Source organism: Chelonoidis abingdonii, chromosome 3 (genome assembly GCF_003597395.2).
Source record: "Chelonoidis abingdonii isolate Lonesome George chromosome 3, CheloAbing_2.0, whole genome shotgun sequence".
Lineage (NCBI taxonomy): Eukaryota > Metazoa > Chordata > Testudines > Testudinidae > Chelonoidis > Chelonoidis abingdonii.
In genome coordinates, this window is record NC_133771.1 from 34,689,976 (window position 1) to 34,708,262 (window position 18,287).

Below are 18,287 nucleotides of genomic sequence, written 5' to 3' on the forward strand. Positions count from 1 at the left end.
GATGGCAAAGGAAGAATAATTTTCATCAAATTTCAAATTACACGAACTTCTTTCCATCTCATTTATGCAAAGGGTGAACAGCACAACAGCTCTTCAGGTGGGGCAAGTAAGATCAAGCGCACAAGTACCATCAAGTAACCAGCTAAGGTCCAGCTCTGCCCTTGCCTATGCATTTTAGCAAAGAAATAGTTGCTAACAGTAGTGTTACAAAAGGTTCAGAAGAAACACAGAATGTGAAAGAGCAGCTAGTGAGGATATCCATAGGACAGTCTTAAGTCAGCATTAACAAACTTGTAAGCTTACAATGTCCACCGAAGCACGCAGTGTATACTCACATCAAGAGATTCCAGACAGTACCAGCAAAAGGCATGTTTGCAGTTTTTACACATCATTTGGGCACAACCCTCATCTCGCTCAATATAAACTTTGCACTTTGGACAGCGTTTGATGGGAGCATCATCATCTTCCATTTTATACACAGAACTGTGGGAAGACATTTGCAAAACTTTATAAGGTGCGTACCCGTGCGTGTTTGAAGCAAAAATAAAGTCCTAACTGAAAAAAATCTGGGTTTGCATTTTAGTTTTGCATTATCTGCCCTTTTTTTTTTGTTGTTAAGTACCCGGAAAGCGGCTCTAGTACAACAATTAATTTTTATAGTGCCTATCAAACAGCTATGCACTTACCAGACAAAACACATCTCTCATCTACCAATTGTTTTCCGTGATCTGGTGACATCAGTGTGTACAATGCTCTCAGCTGAGCACGTGGGAACCAATCTGGAGTCAGGTTTTTACATGCCTATTCCGTCTGCCTTTCTCCTCCTCTTTTGCTTCTTATGAGAGAAGGAGAAAGGATCTCAGTGTGGAGAACAGGGAGGCTGACAATGCCCAGCTGACCCAGGCCCATGGGCCTAGGGATTCCGTGGATGAGAAGGCAAAGGGAGAGACTGGTTGTCTCTTGCTTCCAGAAGGATCCTCTCCTAGGACTCTCCGCTCCAAGCCAAAGTCCACTGGGTTTTCCTGGATATCCTGTTCCTCCAAGGCTTGCCTCCTCTGTCACAGTTCAGTGCAACTGCATCTGCAGTTCCCCTCAGTGATCCACTGAGAGCACCTACTTGAAAGCTCTCAGTTCCTCAGCTGTCACTCTCTTGGGTAGACTCCATCATAACCAGGGTTTCTCCAGGCTGCACAGTTCCCTGCCTGCTCTGTGATTTCCCCAGCAAGTCAGACTGCCTAAGCAGGCCAGCATCTGCTTTCTCTCCGAAGGACAAGAAGAGAGGAACTGCCCCCAGTTGTAAGTTACCACGCAGCTCTTTATAAACAAGCATATTTAATCTTAAAGTGAAAGCATTAGAGAGAAAATATATAAAAACAATACAAAGTTCCTGTATGCTAAAAGCTTACCGGGGTCACCCCTCAGTTTTGTGGGGCCTCAGGAAGGATTGACCCCACCCCCTTTCAACAGTAGATCCTGTCCATTTGCTGGATCAGAAAGAAGGTCCTGAGTCAGTTAAAACTAGGGTATTTATCCCTTTCTTTGTCTTTTGATCTCTGGATAATCTAGTCTGAACCATCAGATATGAGCCTCTGCAAGTGCTGGCCCCCCTCTGGAGGTGTTACAACCTGAGTGAACTTGCCTCATACCCCCTACTGTTCTTTGTTCCTAGAGGAGATGTGGTCACTCTCCTGCAGGGAATTACATGCAATCTCTGGCCCATGACGATACATAAACTTCATACAGTAAGATCTCCCCAAAGATACTGCAGGAAATTGCCTTATCTGTGATATTCCCTCTCTCCAGTGCTGGCAAGGAGCTGCTGAATCACAGTGCAAACACCTGGTTCACAGTGCTGCTTCTCGATCTCACTCCTGCCTGCAGTACCGTCAGACAAAAGTGGGGGTTCACGCCACATGGAATGGGTCCATGTCAAGGAGCAGGAGTGAGAGGACATCCAAGGAGCATTTTTATTTCCCTGATTTCCTGGAAGAGTCTTCAAGCTCCTCCTGCTCAGTGAAGGCTTTAGGACTCTGTAAGGTCTGGAAAAAACAACGGAGCCTCAGACAAAAGTGTTGACAGCAGCTACTCCAGCGGGAGGCAGGAGAACAACAGGAGATTTCTCAGCCTGTAGGATGATGACAGGTGGGGAGGGGACTGGACAAAGTCCTGACTCCAGATTGGTTATTACTTCCTGACTGATAGATCAGAGGAGACACACCCCCGTGACAACCACGCCATGGGAAAATGTTCTGAACACACAAATTATATCTGTCATTCCCAGCACGTGCTGGCACAAACTGCTGCTAGGACAATGGTCGTCAGCAAGTTGTAAGGACAACTGCCAAATGTTCTAAACCTACAGAAAAGAAACACAAATCAAGCAAAATGCTGAGTACAACATACAAGTCCTGTATCATGCCATGAAGCTCACCACACTTGCGCTTTGGCCGAGCGTCAGTGAGAGCACGTACCAAATCTAGGGGTGCTGAGAGTCCCACTGCAGGCTCTGTAGGGTTTTACCCAGGAACTGAGAACAAGAGCCACCTAGCCAGTCAGCTGTCACTACAAGATAGAGGGGGAAAGGCAGACTTGAGAATAGCCAAGCTCCAGACCATTCACGGCTTTAACGATCATGACCAACATCTTGAACTGCTACAGGAAGTGAACAGCGAGCCAGGGATGAAGCCTGAGCACAGGTGTTATGTACATACAATGACCTGCCCTATTCAGGTGGGCAGCTGCATTCTCTACCGGTGGAAATTGCTAACTGGTCTTCTAATGCTGCCTTCAACAGGGTTCAAGAATCACTCCCTCGCTCCTAGAAGAGCAGCGGTCATGGTGCAACTGACAGAGGCCTCCTAAAATAGCAAACCAGAATCAACCAACCCTCAAGCCCCTGGAATAGCAGCAGCAGTGGGGGGCACGGGGACCTGAGGTGGCTGAATGTGTCTTTGGGATCAATGGAACAACAGATGGAAGGGCAAGCAGAGCTGCAGATGGTGCCAGGTGCTTGGGTTGTCCCTCTGTGCTGCTTTAACTGGCTCTACCTGCTCCCTGATGGTGGTGGTGGGGCAGCCAAGCCGCCAAGGGAGCCATCACCATCCATCTCTGTGTCAAGCAGAGTGTCTTAAAAGAAAAGAATTGGAATGGCTGCTGAGGACAATCGCTTAAAAAACAAACAGGAGAAAATGGACTCTTGATTGGAGACGAGGTTATATTCCTCTGTTACACATCAAGTAGATATGTGCTGCTGCCACTGGACAGGTTGCAGTACTGTACCTTGTTTCCCCTGGGAGTAAGGTGATTGGCATATTCTCTTGACAGCCTTGTCCTGGATGCCAATTGGATTTACAAGATGAACAGAACTCTATGTCACAAGCTTTGCATTGGACCAGCTGGGGATTTTGAGGCCCTGATTCTTGTAGTTGACAAACTGCCTGGCAGGCAGAAGATGGACACCAAGTCCGACATGGATCCAAAAGCACTTCTGCAAAAAAAGAGTATAAAATAAAAAGACTCAATGACAGCTACAGGAATGTCCTTTAATTATACAGGGCTTAAGAATGCTCACATGCTCAGATTGCTCATCAGACCAGCTGTTTTCAAAAGAGGCCTCCAGTTTTGTTTGGCCAGTCACTTATGGCCTGATTTGCAGATGTGTCCAGCATCAGAGATATCTAAAATTAGAGACCACTTTTGCAAATGCGGGCCTACCTCCCTAACACTGCACTTCTGGAGACTGCCTGAACTAATTGCTTTTACATTGCTCACAGAATCACAGAACCACAGGGAACACAAGGGTCATGTAGTCTAACCCCTGGTCAAGATGCAGGATTTGTTGTGCCTAAATCATCCAAGACAGATGGCTATCCAGCCTTGTGAAAATCTCCAGAGAAGGAGCTTCCACAAGCTCCCAAGACAGTCTGTTCCATTGTCCTACTGTTCTTACAGTTAGGAAGTTTTCCCCGAGATTTAATCTAAATCTGCTATGCTGTAGTTTAAATCCATTGCCTCAAAATAAATAAATTTTTCTCTAATCTTTTTTATGGCAGCCTTTCAAGTATTTGAAGACCACTATCACATCTCCACTTCATCTCTTCTTTTCCAAACTAAACATACCCCCAGTTCATTCAGACTTTGCTTATATGACTTGCATTCCATCCCTTTGATCATCTTTGTTGTTTGCCTCTGGATCCTTTCCAGTTCCTCTACATCCTTTCTATACAGTGGTGACCCGAACTGGACACAGTACTCCAGTTGAGGCCTAACCCGTGCTGGGTGGAATGGTGCTATCACCTTCCATGACTTACATACTATGCCTCTGTTAACGCAACCAAAAATTGCATTTGCTTTTTTTGCCATAGCATCGCACTGATGACTCATGTTGAGGCTGTGATCCACCACAACTCCCAGATCCTTGTCAGCAGTACTGCTGCCAAGCTAGTTATTTCCCATTCTATATTTGTGCATTTGGTTTTCATTCTCTAAGTGTAGCACCTTACCTTTGTCTTTGTTGAATTTCATTTATAGCCCAGTTCTCCAGTTTCTCAAGATCCCTTTGAATTTTAGCTCTACCCTTCAAAGTGTTTGCAACCCCTTTGTGTCATATGCAGATTTGATCAGTATGCTCTCTATACCCATCTACAGGTAATTAATACAGATGTGAAATAAGAGTGGCCCCGCAACAGATCTTTGTGAAACCCCACTTGAGACCTCTTTCAATCTGACATAATTTCATTAACAGTTACTATTTGTTTGCAGTTGTTTAACCAATTATGCATCCACTTAATGGCAGTTTTACCGAGCCGCATTTCTCCAGCTTACTTATCAGGATGTCAGGTAGGACCATGTCAAAACCATTGCTAAAGTCCAGGTACATTATGTCCATCGCATGCCCCCTCTCCACCAAACGAGATATCTTGTAAAAGAAGGATATCAAGTTGGTTTGGCATGATTTGTTGTTATAAATCCATGCTGGCTGTTAGTGATTACCCCTGCATCCATCAGGTATTTGCAGACTGAATGTTCTATACATTGTTCTAATACCTTCCCAGGTATCAAGGTCAGGCTGACTGGTCTATAGGTCCCCGGTGCCTCCTTTTCCTCCTTTTTAAAAGATGGGCATTACATCAGCCCTTCTCCAGGCTTCTGGGACCTTTCCTGTCATCCATGAGTTTGCAATTATTATTGCCAGGGGCTCTGAGATTTCTTCAGCTAATTCTGTCAGCACTCTGAGGTGAATAGCATCAGGCTCTGCTGATTTGAATTAATTCAGATTGGTCAGATGATCTCTGATGTTTTCTTTACTTACCCTGATCTGCATCCCTTCCCTTTTATTGTCTGTAATAAGTTTGTTAGTCAAAGATAGTGTTCATTTTCAATTTATGGATTAAAACGATCTCTGAGAAGGGGAGGGGATATTTTAAATTTTATTGAACAAAATTATACAGTTAACAGAGCTTATTTCAGATTTGGTCGGCATGTGAAGTGTTTGTACAACGCCCAGCCCAAGGGAGCCCCATTTAAAGTTGATTGGTAGGCACTGCCATAATAGAGATGACAAATTAATAAAACAAACAAAAATAATGCAAAAGAACATTATCTTGTTTTCCTGGAGGCTAGTTTACTGGTAAATCAGGGCCTGATCCAAAGCCCAGTGAAGTCAGTGGAAAGAGTCTCATTGAATTCAATGAGTTTTGGATCTGTCGCTAAAAGAACCATAACCAACATAAACCCCAGTCTAAGTTCTCTCCCCTAGTGTTAGCAGTTCTCAAGCTATTCCACCCAGACTCAAGTTCCCTTTGCCTCCTAGAGTGCCACACAAACCCCTCATAGTCAGATTAGAATCAACAAGATGCACTTGTCACTATGCCTCACCAATAGTTACCCAAGACCTGAAGAAAGCTCTGTGTAGCTTGAAAGCTTCTCTCTTCCACCAACAGAATTTGGTCCAAAAAGAGAGATTACCTCACCCACCCTGTTCCTCTGCTCCCCTGGGACTCAACATAGCTATAATACTGCAAACACTACTTTTCTTGCAGGATTCCAGCACCCAAACTTAGATTAGCTCCACAGAGGACCCCTACATTTCTATACAGTCCTAGGTACTGCCATCCTACTATCAGTGCTATATAAAGCATACAAGTGCATGATGCCCAGAGAATTCCCCTTTCAGTAACATACTAATACAATATGCAGCAGTTTTCTGTCTGCAACTCAGTTTCCATCACATGGTACATGGCAACATGCATCCACTAGCAGATAAAGGAAGAAACAATTTGAGCTTTCTTCTGCTCACAAATCATATAAGGCTCCAACACACACAGGACCACAGTCTGATCTCTGTGAAATGGATCAATCTGGGGGTAACACTATTCCCATAGATTTGGAAGCCAGCCACTGGTCTAGAGTAAAGACTGATGTTTCATACTGTACCTCTTTCAAACTGTAGCTTCTTGTACCTTTGCATGATTTCTGATGCAACCATACACTCAATCTGTTAAAATAAAAAAAAAAGAGAAATTACAAATTAGAACAGCAATAATTCAAGGCATTTCAAATGAATGGAGACCCAGCATTCAACCTTTATAAACGATTAAATCATATGCTGGCAACAAACAACAGCTGTAATATGCCCTGAGCAAGACACGTCTGAATATACTGAAAGAACCAACGTGCAGTAAAAACATACCTCATTTTCTTGTAGATGACCTCGTTTTGGGCAGGAAGCATCAGGGCAACTAATTGCTGTTTCTAGACCTTCTTTGATCAAAAGTTCCACATACTGTTTCAGGCACTGTAAAAGAGGAGGGTGTAACTATTCTTCCAAATATCAATTATTTGTGCTTTGACTTGCTCATCTGAAGGTTTAAAATCACTTTGCACAGGTAGGTAAATATTATCTCCCTTTTACAAGTGGGGAAATAGACTAATACATTCAGAGACTTTCCAAAGTTATACACTAAACTAAATAAGTGGCAGGAACCACATCTCCTGAATTACATTTCCATGCTCTAGTCATTAGACAGCTCTGCCTCAGTTACAAAATACACAGTAAATAAGAGGCAAGTAAAATGGAATGTTACAAAAAAGAAAAGATAAAATTAGATTAATCAGTCTTCATAAATCCCTCAGATTTATATCACCGGAAACCATAACAGCTTAGTAAGCAGTAGCTACCTATTAATAGTCATCTGTCAAGTACAACAGAATGGGACAGGTTATTTGGCTTGTTTCCCATTACACAGAAAATAACTAACTGAACTTCTTGGTGAGGATATATTTCATTCTCAATGTGAAGGAAGAATGCACAAATGAGAACTCAAAAAAAAAAAAAAAGAAGAATATACTTATTTCCATATGAATGTTCCTGCATAATAAACATTATTAATTTATAAGTAATAATAATGCTGCATACAGATATAGACAGATATAGTATTCTCATCCCAAAGGATCCCACTGAGCTTAGAGATAGCAGAATTGAAATTATGGTCTCTAAAAGGTGGTATAAGGAAGGGTGACTTGGCTAAGGGCAAACCTCTTCACTTATGAAAAGCCACAACAGGGATAATTAAGCCAATACCATGTGATGTACTAGTTTTCTTTTGACCTTAGCCAGTCCTTTTCCCCTCAGCTGCCATCTTGCCCCTGGCTCTCTCCTCAGCTCCACCTCTTACAGCTGCCATTCTTGAATATGATGTTCCAGTAACCATAGGACTATGGTAGAAATTTTTGAAACCTGGCTGTGTCTAACTTTTGAGTTAAAGGCTTGATCCAGATCCAGTCCCTTCCCCAATCTCACCCTCTCCCATGTGGAAGAGAGGGCTACCATCACATCAATATGCGCCAAGCTACTGCTAGAGAAGTTGGACCTCCTCTTCCCTTCACAAAACTCTTCTTTGGAATCCATCTTCCCCTCCCACAATCTGCCTTGAAACAGAGAAGGGCTGAGTCAACCCTGCTGGAATATAAACTAAGGATTCCAGACAGCCTAGGTGAAGATCAAACTACTAAACCATCCTACTCCAATTCTAGGCAATGAAAACAAAATACCAAAATTATAAATAGCACTTTAGTCCTGCCATCTCCCAACTGATAGAAGCATCCTAAGCATCAACATCTCACTTTTACTTTTTTACTTCACTTCAAATAACTGAGTATTTTCAGTGCAATGGTAAGTATCTGAGAAGCTGGATCAAACTAACCCAACCAACCTAGTGCCAGAAATAACATGAGTCATGTAGACTCATGTTATGCTTAGAAATACAATAGCAACTCAAACTTCCCTCTCTGCTCTACAGGGGAGAATCACAAGTAAATAAATAAATAAAACTTTAAAAGAACTCTCAATTGGCTTTCAACTGAAATAATGAGTGGTGAACAATTTCTCCAGTCTTAATCATACCATCACATATAATGCACCCAGTACTGCAGAGATCCACATTTATATTCTGCTCCTTCAGTCTTCCCTATGCACACTGTGCATTCTTTAAGCCTGCCTGCATGGCTCCTTTGTGAGGATTTGCTCTTAATCCCACACAGATATTTTGACTTCCTCCTCTTGCATCAACTGTGGCAAAATCCTCGCTTTCTCCCAACATCATCATTTCAACTACTGCAGTGTGTTACTCCATTGGTGGCAATATAGCCCTTTATAGCCCAACAAATTCTTTTGTCAGATTCCCCATTATGAGGGGTGTTGTGTTTTTTTTCCAGAAGAAACAATATCTCCGCTTCTTGGAGAAAAATAGAAAGAAACTGAATAGCTGATACTTTTAAAAGTTACTGTTTCCACAGCAACGGTAACTCCGCATCTTTGCAGACAGTATATTAAGGCCCATCTCCTTCCTTTGTCAGAACAAAAGCAATGAAAACAGGGATTCACTTCAGGAGATGCTTGGCTCCTGGAATGCTTCTGAGCTACAGTCTCCTGCTCTGCTGGGGTTGGGGCTGCTGGGAGTATGGCTAGCAACTACACCTCTATCCAGATATAACAGTCCCCAGGCGCCAAAAAATCTCACTGCCTTATAGGTGAGGCCGCGTTATGTTGGGTTTGGTCCAGTACGCCGTCCCGGACTGGACCAGCTTTCACGGTGGGGATTTAAAGGGCCTGGTGCTCCAGCTGCTGTGGGGAGCCCTGGTCCCTTTAAATCACCGCTGGAGCTCTGGCAGCAGGGCTCGGGTGGGGATTTAAAGGGTCCAGGGCTCCCCACTGCGGCTGGAGCCTGTGGCCCTTTAAATTACTGCCCAAGCCTGGCTGCCAGAGCCCCAGTGGGGATTTAAAGGGCATGGTGCTCCAGCTGCTGTGGGGATACCACCAGAGCTCCGGCAGCTGGGCTCAGGTGGTGATTTAAAGGGCACGGGGCTTCACACAAATTCGGTTATAACACAGTAAAGCAGCGGGGCTCAGGTGGTGCTTAAAAGGGCCCAGGACTCCCTGCTGCTTTATCGCGTTATATCCAAATTTGTGTTATATCAGGTCGTGTTCTATCGAGATAGAGGTGTACCACAGACAGCTGAAATCTGTGAGACCAGGGCCCCGGGCTGTGGATCTCAGCACCACCAGTGGCAGGAGTATCAGTCCTACCATGGTGCCATTGTCAGCTCTTCCCATCCCCTCATCTGTAAATGGTGAGCGAGGATTCAGATGAAACAGCATATACCGGTATATTTAATGACAACGCTTAGCACTTAAAGGAATGCTTTTCGAGCTCAGTGCACTTTACCATCATTAATGATTAATCTGGCAATTCTCTTCACCACCCTGTTTGGGACCTTTGCCAAAGCCAGTCAAACATATGTTTCCCTTTTCTAATATCCTCTAGGGAAGGGATTAGCTCATCCCTGCCTTGTCCAATACTCAGTGCCTTCTCTATCCACTAATTTATCACTGAGCTTCCCATACTCTTAATACTAGCCAAGCCAAAATGTGCTTCTCCTGCTACATCTGCTTAGGAACTCAGCTGCTGCCTTGAAGCCAATAAGTGTCAGGCAGAATCTGTCCCAGGTCCTGTCCTATAGGGGTTTTATTTCAGGTGAGGCTCTGTCTGTTCAAAATTCCCTTTCCCATAAAACAGAGGCTCCTGGGGCTGAAGCAGCAGCAGTGTGAGCTCCCTCCTTTTGGGTGGATCTCTCCTCCACCTACTGCCTTGAGGTGAATGCATGAGGTGCCACCAGCATTAGAAAACCAAAACTGGTAGCACGGTTAGAAATTCCTCACTGCATCAGCACATCACTATGTCCACACAGGGAATGAAATACAAAACGGGTTGTGTGCCCAGTTCACAATCCAGGGGGCAGTAACTAAATTACTGTAGGATTATCCTCCTGTTATACTTTTTGTAAGATTGCCCCTTTGTTCTTCTAGGAATAAAGTGATTTAAAAAAACTAGCTATCCATGAATTGCTATTTGAATGCAATCACTGAAAATTACCTGTAAAATGATCAGTGCTATGTAACAAATCTCCTAGGAGGGAAGGGGAATTGAGATTAGCTGCCTACTGGCTGGAATGGGTGAGAGAAAGTGACAAAGGCACCCACCTGCTATATGCAGGCTCTTGTGAATAGCAATATGTTAAGCAGCATATTTATTTTCCTTGTAACTGGACTAAGAAGAATAATCTGTATCTAAAAAACCCAATATTCATTAACTTGGTCATGTGTCCTTACTAACAATACTTAAAACTTTTAAACAAACAAACAAAATTTAAACATATCATTGCAGCTGTGTAAACTTGGCAACTGTGAACTAATTATACAAACATTAATTCTTTAGTCTCAGTAGATCAGTATCTGAGGTGATGGAAGTCCTGCTCAGAGAAGTTCTTCATAACTATATGCATCCAACGAAGTGGGTATTCACCCACAAAAGCTCATGCTCCAATACGTCTGTTAGTCTATAAGGTGCCACAGGACTCTCTGCTGCTTTCATAACTCATGATACCTTTGTTTCTCAGCAAGGGAGAGTAAAGCAGCCAGAGTGTACTGGCCAGTTTCCCCCAGCTCCTGACCTCCACATTCCCCTGCACATGTGCACACACTCCCATTTTCCCTGCCTTTTCCACTTCCTTTTGTCCTCACTTTCCGCCTCCCAACACAATTTGCCAATCCACCCATACGAGCCGAGGCATTAAAGGCTGTTTAAGTAAATGAAAAATAATAAATCCACTAGTCCCAATCCCTTTCCAACCTATGTTTTCCAGCATGGAGGAAATCTCATTCGCAAGTTCTTTGAATTTTTCCTCACATATCTGGCTTCAGGAAATGATAATGCAAGAACTGAAAAATTCCAACATTGTCACCATTTATAAAAGACTCAAAGAGCAACTGTGATAACTATCTCAGTATCTATTTGCTTTCTGTGGTCTGCAAGATTCTTGTACAGATCCTCTTGAACCAACTCCTGACCCAAATCATCAAAAAAGTTCTGAGTCACAATGCTGCTGTTGTGCTCAGTGGAGCACTCCTGACATGATTTTCATAATTCAATAATTACAGGAAAAATGTAGGAATCACCGCCAACCTTTGTACATTGTGGTTCTCAATCTAAACAAGGCACTGTATGCATCCCACTGCACTACCCTTTGGAAATTGCTGGCTAAATTTGGATGTCCAGACAAATGTATTAATATAATTTGGCAATTATAACAGATCCATTTCCAATCATAAAAGGGGTAAAGCAGGGATGTGTCCTTGCTCCTAGACTTTTTGATCTATTCTTTGCTGTGATGCTGAAAGAAGCCCTTTGTGGTGCTTCAAATGGCGTCTTTACACACCTCTGTGCTTGTAAGCTCTTCGATCTTGCTCATCTATACACAAACACCAAGGTGATAGAAATGCTGATCCAGGAACATGTTGGATAATTGTGCCCTGATGGTGCACTCTGAACCAGCACTAAAAGATCTCACGAACAGCTGTGCTTACCAACTTACTAACTTTGGTCTCACCATCTGTCAAATAAAAACTGAAGTTCTGTATCAGCCAGCTCTTTAACAACCTTACCAAGATCCCTCAATAAGCCTGGAATGTATCATGCTCCAAGCTGTCAAATAATTTACTTATCTTAGCAGCATGTTGAACAATTAAATGACAATTGACCGCAAAGTGGATGCACGAATTAAGAAAGCCAGAGCATATATGGTCGCCTCTCTCACTGAATCTGGAAGCAACATGGAATCTGTGCAGACAAAACACCGAAGTCTATAATGCTGTTGTCCTCATGACATAGCTCTATAGGTGTGAAACATGGACCTATTAACACCACATTAAAAAGCTAGATCGTTTCCATCTGTGATACCTACAGTGATTGCTGGGCATCAAATGGCAGGACCAGGTTTCCAATACTGAAATCCTGGTGAAAGCTGATTTGGTCAGCATCGAGGCTAATATGATCTGTGCCAGTTGAGATGGACTGGCCATGTAATTTGAATGCCTGAGACCTGTCGACCTTTACGGTCCCCTTTAGTCCTACAATGCTATGGTTCTAACACAAGTCTTACATTCTGAATTAAACCCCCACAATCATAAGCGAGGAGGACACATGAAATGTTTCAAAGGCACTCAAACAAAATATGTGCAAACATACATTTCTTTGAGCAACTGGCAATTGATGGTACTGCATGGCACCGTAAGGCTGAGTGTCCATGACTTTGAGAAGAATCACCTGAAGCAGCTGGAAGCACAGCGCCAGGCATGGAAACAGAGCCGGCTCTGGCTTTTTTGCCGTCCCAAGCAAAAAAAAAAAAAAAAAAAAAAAAAAGGAGGGGGGCGGAGCGGCAAAGCAGGAGAGGAAAAAAACAAAACAAAACAGAACAAACCTGTGGCGCGGCCGGAGCAACGAAGTCGAGGGGGACACCTGCAGCGCGGGGAGTGGCAAAGAAAACAAAACAAAACAACTTGTGGTGCGGCTGGAGTGGCAAAGAAGGAGGGGAAAAAATCAACCAAACAAAAAAACCTGCGGCGTGGCTGGAGCAGCAGGGGGGGAGGGACCTACAGCGCAGCCAGAGCACCAAAGCAGGGAAACAAAACAGAACAAAAAAACCTGTGGTGCAGCCGGAGCAGCAAAGCAGGGGTAGAGGGGAACCTGCAGCATGGTCGGAGTTCCAAAGCAGGGAAAGAAAACAAAAAACAAAACAAAACAAAACAAAACAAAACAAAAAACCTGGGGCATGGCCGGAGCGGCAAACCAGAGGGAAAAAAAAAACAGCGCGGTTGAAGCGGCAAAGCAGGAAGAAGAAAAAAACAACAAAAAAACCCCTGCCGGGTAGCCGGAGCCAGGGTGCAAGGGGACTCCCTGTGCTGCAGACATGCAGCAGAATGTGCACCCAGTCTAGCGGGGAGTAAGGGGAAGGAGCGGTGGAGAGAGAGAGAGCAGGGGGGCGGCCAGAGCTTCAGCGGGGTGCTTGTCCCGCGGTCCTGACCACTGTGCCGCCTGCCAGGAGGGCTTCGCTCCGCTTCAGTCGGCGAAGAGGGAAGAACAGGGGCTGCCCTGCCCTGTTTGCTGCAGGGCACTCCCCTCCGCACTGCCACCCCCTACAGGGTCGCCAGAGCAGCAAACCAAAAAATGAAAAAAAAACAAAAAAAAACAGCCGTGCTGCCCCGGGTTTGGGCAAAATGCCGCCCCAAGCATCAGCTTGCTCTGCTGGTGCCTGGAGCCGGCCCTGCATGGAAACAACTAAGCAATCAATACAACTAGGCAAATGGCTCTGTGGCCAGTTCAGTGAAGGCTGTTCTTCCCAAACTGGGCTGTGGTGTTATGCAAAGACCCATTAGTACAAACTATGATGGTTGACAAATCCTCAAAAATCGAGGTGACCATCATCATCATCCTCCTCCTCCCCACACACCTTCTCTGGTCCAACAAATCTCCTTACACACCACCCTTGACCCTTCCTCCAGGCTGCTGTCTGGAAGAATTCTTGTTTCATGCAGTGGTCCAGGATTTTGAATATGATGGATTCTGTAGGAATGCTGCTGTCCTTTGACTGCTTGCTTTAAGAGGAGCCTGTCTGCTGTCAGGAGCACTGTTTCTTGAAGAAGCTCCCTCAGTTCAGTCATACATATGGTTGCAGGATGCAGGGGGAGCTGCCTCCTCTGTTTTCACTGCCGCTGGGGGCGATGCTCTCGTCACTGCCTGGAGTCTGCTGGGCTAGATGCAGGAATTACTAGTTGACATTTTAAGTTCTATGTTAGGAAGGAGGTCGAACTAGATAACCATAATAGTCCCTTTTGGCCTTAAACTCTGTAAAAGAATGAAATCTGGATGTCCTATGTCTCAGAGCAGTTTACGTTTGGTTTGTTACAGCTCCCAATCTACATTCTGAGCCATGTGTAACTCTTCTGGCGAAAGGATACTAGACAGCTGCTCAAATGCTACAGTGATGGGTTTAGAGAGACAGATGAGAAATGGAAGTAACAAATACACAAGGTTCTCTCTTTCTCTTTTTTGCAATAGTTAAATTTTACAAAGTTGTGTGGGTTTGCTATGAAAGATGATCTTCTGCTTTACAAAACGATCATTCTGTGTATTTTTGTTGCATATCCTCACGTAAAATAAGAGAAAAATAATTTGGGGAGAAGGAATTCCTTTTTAAGGAAGACTCAGCAATGCTGTATTTATGCCCTTGCTGCTGCACATAGCAAGATATCCTATGTAACATTAATCATCATATCAGACTGACAATTTCAATTTCACAGCCAGTTTAGCAGATGAAATGATTAAACTGGTAGACAGTTTTACCCATCTCCCAGTGTCTGGCCTTTGACTATACAGCAGAGCTGGGACATGGCATGCAATGTATTCCTAAAGCAAAATACAAGGAAAATACAAAAAGGCAGTTTTGTTCGCTGTTTTTAAGCTTCTTTCCCATCTAATAGCTTGTGTGGCTCTACTGTATAAAAGGCTGGAAGCAAAGCTACCAGCATGACCACTGCTCTGTAATCACTGAAAGAGAAGGTGCTTAACCTTGAGAAGCTCCAGTATACCCCCTTCCCCCATCACTGCTTCTTCAGTGTGCAAGATGCTCTGCGGCATCTACAAATCTAGTTAGATTTCTTCTTCGCACCACACTAATCCTACTTGGCTGACAAGCAATTTACTACACAACATCTATGCACATTTAATCATGGAGAGATTTGTAAAAGGCAACTGAAGTGACTGTGGGAGGGATTCCTCCTTAAAACAGCAGTGATTGACCATATGTCTACTAAAAAGTCAAGTAATATATTACGGCATCCATTCCCATAGATCACCTAGATACCATCGTGACAGATGTGTGCTAGACAGATCTTTACTCCAGTTATTCCTTTTTGAAAATGATCATTTTTATAGACCCGTTCTTTGAAACAAAGCTCTATATTAAGGCTAAAGGGGGCAAGGCCGGAAGCCATGACACCCCTCTAGTGTGCATGTGGCTGTCTGTAAGGTCTTCTTCATCCATCTTTTGCTGGATCCAACACAAAGCTGGTGGGATAGTATGGACTCCAGCATATGGTGCAGATGGCAAAGCCACCTGAGCTGACATTGAGTCACTTGGGAAGACATTGGAGGTTGTTCCAGCGCCTGACATCCTCATTTGTAACATGACACCACCATTTGCCTTCAATATATCCTTGCTATTTCACAATTAGAGCATCCAGCACTGTCTCTTTGTGGAGGCCTTTGTTTCAGAGCAATACAAAAGGACAGAAGCCACTGCTGTTTGATAGGTACGCATCTTAGTCTGAGTTGATATGTGGCCCTGAGACAGAAGACACCATCAAAGAGCATGCATAACACCCACAGTCTTCCTGATTCCATGTTTCATGTTAGCAAAGCAACCCCTCTCCTGGGTGACAGAGCCATGATACTCAAATGAGTGAACAAATTATGCTGGTTGGCATAAACCAGCACTACAGGTCCCTCAGTAATGAGTGGTCTGCTTAGAATAGGGGCTCCAGTGGAGGAAAGTGCCCACAATGCCAGTGTCAAAGACTCAATATGGTACAAAAAGTAGGTGGCACCAACCAAGGAGCACACTGATCCACTAAGCAGCTTTAGCCAGCAGGACCTGTATGAAACCTTGGACACAACCTAACACTACCCCTCAACTAGTAGAACCAAGGGAAGTGAAGTGGCCAACAGACCTCCAGTTGAGCAAATTCACTAATTAAAAAAAAACCCAGCGCGGGGGCAGAGCTACCAATACAGTCCATGGACTGTACTAGTAAGTCTTGCCCAAGCTCTTCCATTACCTAGAGGCTTTTAGCCAGCAGATCCACATAGTCATAAACCCCACTAAGCATGTGTGGAGCACTACCAAATTCATAGCCATGAAAAACGCATCATGGACCACAAAATCTGATCTCCCCTGCCGTGAAATCTAGTCTTTTGTGCGCTTTTTCTCTACACTATACAGATTTCACAGAGGAGACAAGCGTTTCTCAGACTGGGGGTCCTCACCCAAAAGAGAGTTGCAGGGGGGTTGCGGTATTGCCACTCTTCTGCGCTGCCTTCAGAGCAGGGTGGCTGGAGAATGGTGGCTGCTGGCCGGGTGCCCAGCGCTGAAGGCGGTGCCCTGCCAGCAGCAGTGCAGAAGTAAGGGTGGCAATACCATACCATGCCACCCTTACTTTTGCATTGCTGCCTTCAGAGCTGGGTGGCCGGAGAGTGGTGGCTGCTGATTGAGGGCCCAGCTCTACAGGCAGCATCACAGAAGTAAGGGTAGCAATACCATACCTTGCCTTACTTCCTTACTTCTGCACTGCCGCTGGCAGCGGCTCTGCCTTTACAGCTAGACTTTTGGCCAGTAGCCACCAATCTTCAGCTACCCAACTGTGAAGACAGCACCGCCGCCAGCAGCAGCACAGAAGTAAAGGTAGCAGTACTGCAACCCCCACCCCACCCCAAAAACTTTGCAACCCTTTTGGGTCAGGACCCCTACAATTACAATACTGTGACATTTCAGATTTAAATAGCTGAAATCATGAAATGTACAATTTTTAAAATCCTATGACTATGAAATTGACCAAAATGGACCGTGAATTGGTGGTCATGTGCCTGCTCCTTTTCCCACTGATGCAGCAAACACCCCCAGGGAACATCTGAGTGCACTATCCAGAGAATAACAATGTTCCTCTATGCTGTGCTTTGCTGCAACCTATTACCCTGGGCAGAACAACTGCCATTCTACTGCATTAAGGGATTTCTGCACTAGTTTGGGCAGAGGGAGGCTGCCCTAAAACCATGGCTGTCAAAGTCATGTACAATCCTTCTTGCTCCATTATCAAGGATGGGGTTGTGTAGAAAAAGATTTCTCTAAAGAGAAGCCCTGCTGGCTTCTAAAGCATTAGACATGTAGTAGAGCTGAAGCTAAAAATCCTTTGAGACATTATAACTGATCGCTGTGGAAATCATTAGCATGCCAGATTAGAACCAACAAGCAGGAAATAAATGAGCTCAAATACAAAAGCCTGTTTCCAGTCAAATCTCTCAAGTAAGAAGGGGAACAGAAACACTGAGCTGGGAAGGCCTCGCTGATCTATGTGTAAGACTAACACCCTCAGGATTCACCTTTGCTGTAATGCTTATAAGAAATCAGCCAGTTTATAATGACTGGAGGAGCAGATGGGGATATTTGGCATTTTATGTACTTAGAATTATCAGGACAGAAGTTGCAAGTGAATCTACGTATACAAAAATGCTACATATTTGATTGTAACCCATCATCCCTACCCTCGTAAATTACTTCTTTTCTGAGAAGATGAGCACAGAGACCATATTTCTTTGGGTGTCTGCGCTGTGCACAGTACCGTGGGGCCAAGGGCCTGACCGTAATAATGGAAAACAGATAATACTCCGGTACATACACCAAATCAGTTCTAAACAGAGTGCTCTACAGCGTTCCCCATAAGGTGTTATTGGGTCACCACGGATAGTCTGTTCACATAGACAGTTGGTGCATTACAACCTACCTGGCCAGGTTCCACCAACATTTTGGGCCTTGGTATCCAGGCACCTTGCCATCTGTACAAAGACAACATACAATAGCTGGGAGCTGTGTGATGTTTTTCTCTCTGGTCACACTGTGGTGTGATTGGAGAGGAAGTACTATGAATCAAGGTGCCTATCCCCTATGCTCATGCTCTGGCAACAAATAACTGAACTGGGCCCTCTGCTGGCAGTCTCTCACTGCTGTGTTCCAAATAAGAGTTCCAGACACATTCACCTACATTTTCAAATTAATTTCAGGAAGCCTCCCTGCTCCCAACCACTCCCCCCCAGCCCTTCCCCCAACCCCCACTGCTAACC

The 18,287-nt window shown here is 44.4% G+C and overlaps 1 protein-coding gene across 2 annotated transcripts in view; it reads right to left on the reverse strand.

Annotated features, from left to right (window-relative positions):
- Positions 1 to 18,287, reverse strand: part of RNF144A (ring finger protein 144A) — a 122,679-nt gene that overhangs the window by 15,445 nt on the left and 88,947 nt on the right. For both annotated transcript variants that reach the window (XM_032767868.2, XM_032767869.2), the window contains exons 3-6: positions 6,692 to 6,796; positions 6,436 to 6,496; positions 3,280 to 3,487; positions 336 to 483 (exon numbers count right to left, since the gene is read on the reverse strand). In XM_032767868.2, coding sequence (XP_032623759.1) covers positions 336 to 483; positions 3,280 to 3,487; positions 6,436 to 6,496; positions 6,692 to 6,796 — 522 coding nt within the window. The remainder of the gene's footprint in view (positions 1 to 335; positions 484 to 3,279; positions 3,488 to 6,435; positions 6,497 to 6,691; positions 6,797 to 18,287) is intronic.